This window comes from Alosa pseudoharengus, unplaced genomic scaffold (assembly GCF_046254945.1).
Source record: "Alosa pseudoharengus isolate Yale_2024_CS ecotype anadromous, Long Island Sound unplaced genomic scaffold, YU_APseudo_1.1 YU_APseudo_1.1_scf_5, whole genome shotgun sequence".
NCBI classification, from domain to species: Eukaryota; Metazoa; Chordata; class Actinopteri; order Clupeiformes; family Clupeidae; genus Alosa; species Alosa pseudoharengus.
This window is the reverse complement of record NW_027468837.1, coordinates 28,321,462-28,332,523: the sequence shown is the minus strand read 5'-3', so window position 1 is coordinate 28,332,523 and position 11,062 is coordinate 28,321,462. Positions and strand designations below refer to the sequence as shown.

The following is an 11,062-nucleotide window of genomic DNA, read 5'->3' as shown; positions in this document are numbered from 1 at the left end:
AATTCAAGTCGCGTCCCCTGGTGACAGATGCTATTTCTGGGCCTCCTTCACCACGCCACCCTGGGCGAACTCAGGCCGCCCGCCCGCCATGCCCGCTCACCCGGTCCAAACGGGCCATATGGAAGACGGTCACAGAACCGTCAAGATCCGTCAGGAAGGCGCTACAGTATGTCACGACGGAGGACAGCTGGCTGGCTCTTGGACATGTTCCTCCTTCGTTTCTCTTTCTCTCTCTCTCTCTCTCTCCGTGTGAAGGCTGTCATCCTGGAGAGGAACAGAAAAAGAGAAGGGGGGAGAAGGGGTCAGAGAAGCAGCTTAAAATAAAAGGTGCCAGAGGGGATTATGAAGAACATCCTCAGCTTCAGGACCTCAGAGCAACAGATACTGATACAACAGGTCCTTGACTATCACTGCAATGACTCCCATCTTCATACAGGCATTGGAGACGTGCACAAAAACAGCTATGTTTTCCTCACAGCACCAAATACATCACACACACCCTGACAGTTGCAATGTACAAATAAGCAAATCTCACACATGGAATACATCTATCTGGTGTGAGGGAGCATTATGCATATCCGCCCATGTTTCGGATTTAGGATGTTGCTCCTGGTATTAACTTAAAAAAAATGAATCTGCATTTTGCCCATCATATAAATTCGGACCCAAGAACTCAAGTTAAAAAAAATCTCAAAACCTTTGACTCACCTTCAAACTTCTAAACATTGTCACTCAACTAAACACTTTAGAAACTGCCATCTCACATTACTATATTTATCAAACACCCGCAGGACCAAAAAGGACCACATGCCCTTAATTAGATATATCAAACTAAGTCTTACAACTCTAGCCAGATCTCACCATACTGTACACTGCATATGACCTGTGGGGGTACTGTTGAAAGAGGATTCTTGCATCAAAAGCAGTGAACACAATTTTTTAATTTTGGCTTTGGGGTTTTCCTTCAACACCACAACATTAACAAGTCAACCACAACTGCTTAGGAATAATTAGCCCAAAATATAAGATGCACATACTCTGTCTCTCTCTGTCTCTCTGTCTCAAACACACAAACACACACACAGCACAGTGCAGCACAACGCAGCACAGGACACCTGGACACCTTTGGAGAATGCATTACTGTAAACAAAATTGCTACACTCTGGGGGCATGTCTGTGAGCCCCCATGTTCAAGCCCCCAGAGTGTAGCGCTGTAGCTGCCTGGTTGCTTAAGCTCTTGAAACTAGCAACTCGAGATAAGTAAAACCGATTGCTTTCATTTTCACAGAGATCTATGTGAAAAATTGCAGGATTTCTCCTTTAAAATCTACTCTGATTGGACTGATTCTCCTTTAAAATCTACTCTGATTGGACAGGCGAGGGGATGAGCGGGGGGTGGGCGGGTGGGTGCGTTTAAGGCATTACCACCCCTGTGTGGACTGTGGAGGAAGCACATGGGCCAGTGCTGCAGTGGAGTACACACACACACACACACACACACACACACACACACACACACACACACACACACACACACACACACACTGGAGTGGGGCAAGCAGCCATAGCCTCTGCTGACCCAGTGATAAAGGGAAGCATCACATCAAGGTTGTTAAGGCAAACTGAAATCACTCACCCCAATAACCTCCAGCCCACGGCATCAACATAAACAGCATGGAGACTTGTGTGTGTGTGTGTGTATGTCATTCACAACTCAAAACCGAGCAGGGGGGAGAGCTAAAGCAGTTCACACACATTAACAAGTGGACAGCAGTACTTGGCTCTTCTCTCTCACTCAAACTGCTACATGTAATACCAGTGTTTCCACTGCATAGAAGAGGCCATGGAGTAAGTCAAAGTGGAAGAGTTGTTGTGACGTAGGTCAATCACCTAAACCATTAGGACACTGTTTATAGTTCGCCATGTTTACCTGTTGGAGCTGCAGTCAAAGAAAGCCTGCAGCCGGACAAGGGCATGAGTCAAGGGAGTGAACTATGAGCTGAGCACAGGGTGAGCAGGCCAGGCAGGAGCCGAGGTGGGATAAAATCACAATAATAAGCACTGCTGTAGATGTCATATCAAATGTCATATCTTCAACTCAAGTGCATTTTCAATTCTTTAACTGCTCCTTTTATAATGAACTTTCTCGCAAGGTGCTTGTTTGAACCCAAGAACAGATTCCCTGGTAACTCCTTGAAGTGCATACTCACACTATGCCATCCGTACCGTACCCGAGTATGTTTCACCCCCAATGTCTGGTTCGTTTGACCAGTGTGATCGCTCCGTACCATACCAGGGCACAGTACGCTTATCCGTGCCCGGGTCTGCTTGAGGAGGTGGACTCGGGCACGGTACGGTTGGGCTTATAATCGCGCCTATGCAAAGATTCTAGAGCACAGCAGCTCAACCGTGCCTGGGTACAGTTTGATAGTATGCAGTGTGATTGCGGACCAAGAATGGGAGAGGACCATACTCCAGCATGGTACAAGTGATCCGTGCCCAGTGTGAGTATACCCTTAAACCAGGTTTGGGCTCTTAAAAGTATGTTGGCATGTTGGAGAAAGATTCCTTATTCCTTCAGGTCTGGACGGCCAAACCCGACCAGACCTAACACAACCTGAACTGACCCCTCCTTATGTGTGTTTCTGCTCTTTGAGAACCCCCTCAGTGACCCTTCCCATGATCCATCCATTTCCCACACCCCTCAGACGATGACAGTGTACTCAGACGATGACAGTGTACTCATACAGATGCTGGACGGCTTTATTTATCAACTATTTGCAATATTTGAAAAATCTCAGGTAATTTCAGGTGAGACTTGTCTGTTGTCCTCATTTCAAACAACATGATAATAAAGCATAAACTCTGATAAAGGTCTGACTGACAGAAACGTCAGCTCATCAATAAACACCATTACAAATGTGTTGCACCATTTAAGCAGAGACTTTCTAATGAGGAGACACAGCACTCAAAAAATCCTCCATAGAAATGCATGGGGTTAGTTTGTAATGCCAATATGGCCGTTGTCTACACATATCCCACCCCTTCCTCGGCAAAACGTCAACATGTGAATACATTAAGCCAATCATGTGGTGTGATGTGAATACATTGAGCCAATCATATGGTGTGTAGTGAAGACATTGTGCCAATCATTTGTTGTGAACTCGCCGCTGGAGCAAGATTGGTGTCGTGAAGCCTTGCGCACACGCATTTCTGCTGAATAGGATGCCCGATGAGTGCCCAAAAAGCGTTGCTATATGGCCGCCGAGTGGAGGGACTTGCCTAAAAGGACTTTGATTTAAGTACACCTAGGTACAAATAGGTACACCTGCAGTATACTCTATCAAGGTATGTAATTCCCTGTATCCCTAATGGAGCATACTGTACATATAATAGGAATAATAATAACAAAGGAAACATTATTAGATTTACCTTCTCCAGAGAGCCTTGTGTCCGGAGCCTCGATGTAACCTTGCATCCTACAGAGGCAAACAAGCACGAAAACAAACAAACAAAAAAACAAATAAACAACAACAAAGTGAGTCAGAGAAGCAGAGAAGCAACAGACACAAACAAAGCCCAGACAGTAGACAGTAGCAATGAAGGTGAGCTGAAGTTTTGCAGTAGAGTCAAAACCTGGGAACTATAGAGACGGGTAGTTTGTCTGTGTGTGTGTGTGTTGTGGGGGGCGGGGGGGCATCAACACCATCTACGCCATCATCAGCTGTCGCCTCGTGTTCACAGACCCGTCAAAGACGAGTCCTCCAGACAGCTACCTCTGTCATCAACACTGGAGACGAGACAAAGCGCTACGGCAACCGACATCCACGTGAGTGAGCCTTGTGAAACCAAACAACGCCTTGAATTCGCTGCCTGTCAGTTAGCGTTCCCACAGCGGACTGTTCCGACTATGAGATGCAGATTCCAGCACCCCCCCCCCCCCCCATGCCAGGCCTTCTAAATAATATTAATTATTTTTATCTATATGGTTGTGTTCAGTATACGCTCTCATCGAAAGCAACATTGCAAGGCCAAATAAAAAACAGTACTAAATTTGTATCCTCACTGGGAATAGAATCCACGATAGGCACAAAGCTACTGGAAATACACAGTACAATATTGTATGCATCCTCTGTGAGAACAGAATCCATGATTTGCCCCCCTCTACCAGGTTAAATACTGATTATCCAAAACATCTGGACGCCACACACAGCGTAACTAGGACCCAGCTGCAGTGTGTGTGAAGGTGCATTCATAAGATAACACACACATGGAACAGTTGGGATGGAGCTCCTGGGTAGGCACAGGTGCACCTATTGATCCCTCAGAGTGGTGTGTTGTGGAAAATGTCCCGCCGGCGTTTCCTACCTGCAGCGACCTCACTAATCACTTGAGGGCAGCACTGAGCAATGTTTGTCTCACACAACACCTCTGTCTGCTCCAGTAGCGTGTGATAGTGACAGATAGCTTCAGTGTTTTTCCACACTGACTGATTGTTGAAATTGTGTCTGTAGTATTTGACAACTGTTTATAGTCCATGACTGTTGCTTCCAAACAGACTGTGACAGAGCTTCAAGTTTGATTTGTGGAAAAAAATAATAGCTTGGCACTGTAGGCTTATTGGGTCGTAAAACTCTGCCATGCCAGGAATATCCAATGTGTCCTGGACAGGGACGACCGGCCCGCTGACTGACAGCTTGGATGCTCCTGGGTGGCCAGGGAGCCTTGTGGTACCCGAACCGGCCAACAGAACATCACGCTGATCGTGCCAGGCAACCTCCTGCGATTGGACTTGGCGGGTACAAATCCCTCACTGCTAACGTGGGCCACGGTGCTACGGTGCCTCTTAGGAGAGGGAGTCGAGCCCAGGACCTGCATGTCATGTTTACTGATTCACCACCACCAGCTAAGGGGCCTGTGACTTAGATCTGGCGAGAGCTACTGACCTTACACAACACACAAACAGCTGAAACTGTTTAATCTAAATGCTATACCATACATGGCTGCTGTTCCTTCAGTCTTTATAATATAATAGGACTTGCACATGATAAACAATCATAGATTGGGACAAAAAAATGACTGGGCACAGGCAGACATGTGTATTTTAAGATGCTTAAATAGGCTTTGGGAGTCTCGTGTCCCTGTGAGACGTCGCCACAAGATTACCTCAACAAAAAGGCCAAGGGGCATTCAAACTAATATCCAGGCCTGACGTCACGCCAGCGAAACGAGGCAAATTCACTCTGGAATGGGCTCAATGCTGAAAGATTTAGGCAGGATTTCCCATTTGAGGGATAGATGGTTATCACTGCATAGATGTCAGTTATTGAAAAGAGGCACTGTTGCAAAATTGGCTCATGGTATAATATAGTCTGATATAAAACACAAAACAACAAAGATTTCTCATGCTCTGGTGAATGAAAGCAAATGTGAATGTAAATGTAAATCATCTAGAACAAAGATACATAAAGTATTCGATCATTGTGAAACATTATAATTACTTCATAGCCTAACTGTTTTTTGGTCTATTATAAATATGATGCAAATTTAAAGTCTACCTGAATTAATCTCCGGTGGTGAATGAAAGTTTTCTCTACACACAGCTTTCATTCTTGTTCTGAATGAACGCTCCTATTTTATTCATTCACAGACCATGTACTTAACCTAATTAGGACAGCTTGTCCTGCTAGGTTTCCTGATATATATACACTGTTGATGTATGTGCATACTGTATGTGCTGCTCTAATGATGTAGCCTATATCACAGCTTGTGCCACTTTGTGTGCCATGGGGATGCAGCCAAATCTATTTTTGGTTCGTGAGGAGTGTTTACTAGGATATTTCTTTTCTTTCTCCTCTTTTTCTTACACAGCCTTAGAATGCGTTCTATTTTGCTAGTCAGGCTTGTGAACCATCTGGAGGGTTACTGTGGAAACGAAGGACGGATACCATGGTAACATAGATGGGGGGGTTACCCAGGAAACTGAAGTCGCTATGGAGACTGCATCACAAGGCGGGCTCAGGGGCGTCGACTCGGAGGGCGGTCCTCTGTGATCCCTTTTTTTTTCATTGCTCCGCAGATGAGAGACGTCCGACAGTCTTTTCCATCGAATCCCGTGAAGTCCTCCTGAGAGAAGCTTGTCAGTGCCACGTTTAGCAGGAAACATGTTTACTTTGTCCACCCTCCTTCGACTAGCACGTGTTGCCAGTGTTGCCAGTTTCAGTGTCTACAACAGTTGCCATACATCAAATCGCAAACAAAACGTGCTGCCAAGTGCATTCAACAGTGACAATCTCTTACGGTTAGCCTGCTCATTATTTCATCGGTATATACTGTATGTTTGTTTAGATATATTGTTTCATAAAGTTATAAGTTAAACATTATATGTAGAATATTTCACTTATAAATCAAGTCTATATAGTGTTATGGCAGCATAGTTATATCTGTTCCAAACTCCTACTTGAACTGAGTGTGATTCCACAGTAATAACAAAACAGGACCATCACTACCTAACATTGCTTTCGATAACAATCGTTTCATCACGTTTACGTCGACACTTGTGGTTGTTGTTTTTTGTTTTCAAAATTCTGGATATACCGATAATATCACATTAAAACCTCTCACAGCGAGTATATGTGTATATATAGGCTATAATCATATATGAAACACCGAAAGCAAACATAGACATTTACTTAACGCCATTACAAAATGAGCACAATCATGTTTGACATTAGGACCCCTTCCAGTGATCGAAATTAAAGCAACACGTTGGGTCTGTACTGAACTACTGGACATGTTGGCACCGTGTGGAACCCTAAGGCGAGTCCGTTTGTTTGTGATTCAGAAACACGAACCCTCTAACGTACAGTAGGCTAAATGGAAAATCTGCACCTGCACATCACGGTGGTTATACCATCGATTTAAGCTTATACATAATTTCAAACGTTGACCTGATATATATATATATTCACTAACAACGATCTGGTCGGCGTTAGACGTCGGTGAAAATCTTTTTGATATTCACACAGTTTTGATTGTTCTGGTTGGTAAAGTTTGGCTGTTTGAATGCATTATTGATCCCCTCCTCTATCACCATATACTCCGACTTGCTGAGGGAGGATGTACTGCGCGTCCGTTTTAGCTCCTCGGTAGAAGAGAGGTGCTGGCAGCTGCCAACGTGAAGGTACTGAGCGTGCTCCTCTCCGTCTGTCTCGCGGTGGTAAAAGTAGTTGAAATTGGACACTATGACGGGCACGGGGAGCGCAATGGTGAGCACTCCGGCGATGGCACACAAAGAGCCCACTATTTTGCCTCCAATCGTTACTGGATGCATGTCCCCATATCCGACCGTAGTCATGGTTACTACAGCCCACCAGAACGCATCTGGAATGCTACTGAAACTCGAGGTAGGGTCGTCTGCCTCCGCGAAGTATACCGCGCTGGAGAACAAAATAACTCCAATGAAAAGGAAGAATATTAACAGTCCCAGCTCTCTCATGCTGGCTTTTAGAGTCTGGCCTAAAATCTGAAGGCCCTTGGAGTGACGAGAGAGCTTAAAGATACGAAAAACCCGCACGAGCCTAATCACCCTGAGAATTGCGAGCGACATGGCTTGCTGCCCATTGCCTTGCCTCTGAGCGAGCTCCGTCCCCAGAGTGATGAAGTAGGGGATGATGGCTACAATGTCTATGATGTTCATGATGTTTTTGGAGAAAGTGGTTTTGCTGGGACAGGCAAAGAATCTGACCAACAGTTCGAAAGAGAACCAAATTATACAAAGTGTTTCTATAACAAAGAAAGGGTCTGTGAAGGGACTCCGGACATATGGGCCAGTTCCATTTATTGTTGGAGCCACTGTGACTGGGTCTCTGTCGTCCCGAAATTCAGGCAAAGTCTCCAGACAAAATATGACGATTGAGATGAGGATGACTAGCACTGACACGATAGCAATGCCCCTCGCTGGCCCTGAGCTCTCGGGGTACTCAAACAAAAGCCAGACCTGCCTTTGGAATTCATGATCTGGCAAGGGGCGCTCCTCTTCCTTTATGAAGCCCTCGTCCTCTCGAAATTTCTCCATGGCTTCCTCGCCAAGTTGATAAAATCTGATTTCCTCAGAGAAAACATCTATGGGCACATTCACGGGTCTGCGAATGCGCCCGCCCGACTGATAGTAGTACAAAATGGCATCGAAGCTGGGTCGATTTCTGTCAAAGAAATATTCGTTTCTCAGGGGGTCAAAGTAACGCATCCTTTTCTTTGGGTCCCCAAGTAATGTATCCGGAAACTGGTTAAAAGTTTTGAGCTGCGTTTCAAAGCGCAAGCCCGAAATGTTGATGACCACCCGCTCACAACACTCGTGCTGGTGTTCATATCGATCCACGGGCAGGTGAGAGGGGAGCGCGGTCGTTTCCTCCAGCATGCTGTCACAAGCAACAACTGTCATGATGGCTTTGTCCCTCTCCCCGTAGCTGTGCTCCTCGCCGTTGCCTCGGTGCCTCACGGAGGGCGAGTCGATGAGGTTAAAGTGGTCATCCATACAGGTGTGCGCGCGCGAAGGCAGAGGGCTCCACGGCTCCCCCACCCAGCCTTCGGTGAACCAAAGCCAGCGCGTGCTTTCTTCCCCTGTCTCCTCTCCGTCTGCTGCCGCCCCACGGAGCGCGCGCTGTGGTTTATAAACACACGTCTATTCCCGCCCACGGTACGCATATGTCTGACACACTTACACCGTTCGCCCAATTGAAGCCTAAGTTGACATAAACAGCGACCCCAGATGCTCGCTGTTTATGTCACCCGGAAAATATATTTTAAACCCAAACACAGGGATATACATAAAATCGCCGAAATGGTTGCTCTTTCTTGTGCGCAACAGGGTGAAAGCTGATTGCAACATGTTAGAAAGTCCTCTCAAAACCGAAAAAAATAGCTAACTACAAATAACGGGGTGTAGTAAATGAGTGTGCTCTGAGCACGTGTTTGTATGGTGAAAAGAAAAAGACAGGGATGTTTGTTGTGTATTAGTGCAAGGACGTGACGTGCGGATAATACAACTTTCAACGGGGCCATTAGAGACAGAGGATGGCGTGTCAGGGGCTAAAACGCGATCAGTTGATCAGAGTGAAATGAATTGCCAGGGTTTGATCGTTTGGAAACAGACTGATGCTGTTATTTATTTCGCGCATTGATAGCAGTATGTCTATTGGGGTTGCTATAGTGTGGGTGCTGTCCATGGTGCTGAAACGAACTCCCTGGAACGCTTTAAGATTGAACGCTATTGCACTGTAGGGACTATTGTCTGATGTATACTTCCTTTTCTCTGTCATTGTTACCTTTTATATTCATGTAAATTAATTTTGGTGTAACCTGACAGCAGTCCACTATCAATAACATTAACAATAACTTGAAGCTGTTTTTTTTTTCACTGTGAGCCAAACCTATATTGATGGAATTGTCTGCAGAATTATGTGCAGCATAATCTCAAACAATTCAAAATGAATGTCTAGACCATCTCTGTTGTAGCACTAACACAACTGAAGAGGTAAACAATGACAGCTACAGTGACCTCGTCGCTTCAATAGCGCTCTCAACTTTCAAAATCTTCCCACACATCCTCCGCCCTGCATGCCGTCTCTATTGTGACTCTGCCTTCTGCTTTGACAAAGCAGTTGACAACTCACCACAAATTAATAAATGGTTGAATTTGACGGCAGCGTTAGGCAATGCTTAATCAAACTTGCCTAATCCATGGACAGCTTGTGTTTCTCCCACTTAGGGAAATAATGGATGCTTTTGAAGAGAATGGCAGTATGAGCAAGAGGAAATAAAAGAGCTACGAGTGAGACATACTAGATCCGTTATGGAGCATGATGAATGGGCGGGAGCAGAGGAAGACTGAATAGCAGAGATGACACTCCCTCCCTCCCTCTTTTCTCTTCCAGCAGCCCATCTCTCTATTCACACCTCAAGGCCACTAAGGTGCTGGCTCACTCGCTTTCTCTCTGTTACTTCATACATGGGCTCACAATTTCTCCTGACCTTGTCATCACACACTAGATTCTATCCATTTTCTCATTCTCTCTCCTCTCTCATTTTCTCTCTGTCTCTTGTTCTCTGACCACACACTTACACACACACATACACATACACACACTCACCACACATACAGTATGTGTGAGGACAACATTCTCATGGGGCAGCCGTGGCCTACTGATTAGCACTTCGGACCTGTAACCGGAGGGTTGCTGGTTCGAACCCCAACCAGTAGGCACGGCTGAAGTGGCCTTGAGCAAGGCCCCTCACTGCTCCCCGATGCAGGCAGCTCACTGCGCCGGGATTAGTGTGTGCTTCACCTCACTGGTGTACACTGTGTGCTGTGTGTGTTTCACTAATTCACGGATTGGGATAAATGCAGAGACCAAATTTCCCTCACGGGATCAAAAGAGTAAAAAAACAAACAAACAAATATAGTTAGACAGACACAGAGACACATGCAGTACATACACAAATTAAGTATGTAGTTTTGTGTTAAATGTTAAACTTTGCCTTGTGAAGTATGGCATTGGTCAATCTTCAGTGCCATATTTTGTGTATCTGTGAGTGAAGGTGTGTGTGTGTGTCTATAGTGCATTTATCCCAATCCGTGAATTAGTGAAACACACACAGCACACAGTGTACACACAGTGAGGTGAAGCACACACTAATCCCGGCGCAGTGAGCTGCCTGCATCGGGGAGCAGTGAGGGGCCTTGCTCAAGGCCACTTCAGCCGTGCCTACTGGTCGGGGTTCGAACCAGCAACCCTCCGGTTACAGGTCCAAAGTGCTAATCAGTAGGCCACGGCTGCCCCATGAGAATGTTGTCCTCACACATACTGTATGTGTGGTGAGTGTGTGTATGTGTATGTGTGTGTGTAAGTGTGTAATACATGAGAGGGATGAACTTGTTCTTCTCCAAATCACAAACACAAAGCGGAAACAGTTTTGCTGTTTGTTTGTTATGCTGTGTTATTGAATATAGCAGTAAACAGGCTCCCCTTCACCTTCTCTTCCTCCTCCTCCCTCTCCCTCT

The 11,062-nt window shown here is 45.7% G+C and overlaps 1 protein-coding gene across 1 annotated transcript; it reads right to left on the bottom strand.

The window, feature by feature from the left end:
* Window positions 1–6,991: 6,991 nt before the first annotated feature.
* kcna3a (potassium voltage-gated channel, shaker-related subfamily, member 3a) lies at window positions 6,992–8,536 on the bottom strand. Its single transcript, XM_076267649.1, has one exon. It carries the CDS (start codon window positions 8,534–8,536, stop codon window positions 6,992–6,994), a length of 1,545 nt encoding a protein of 514 aa, XP_076123764.1.
* Between the last annotated feature and the right edge of the window lie 2,526 nt (window positions 8,537–11,062).

What these genes read in the sequence shown, in the direction of transcription:
- kcna3a (XM_076267649.1), bottom strand. Translation starts at nt 8,536, where the DNA reads ATGGATGACCACTTTAACCTCATCGACTCGCCCTCCGTGAGGCACCGA.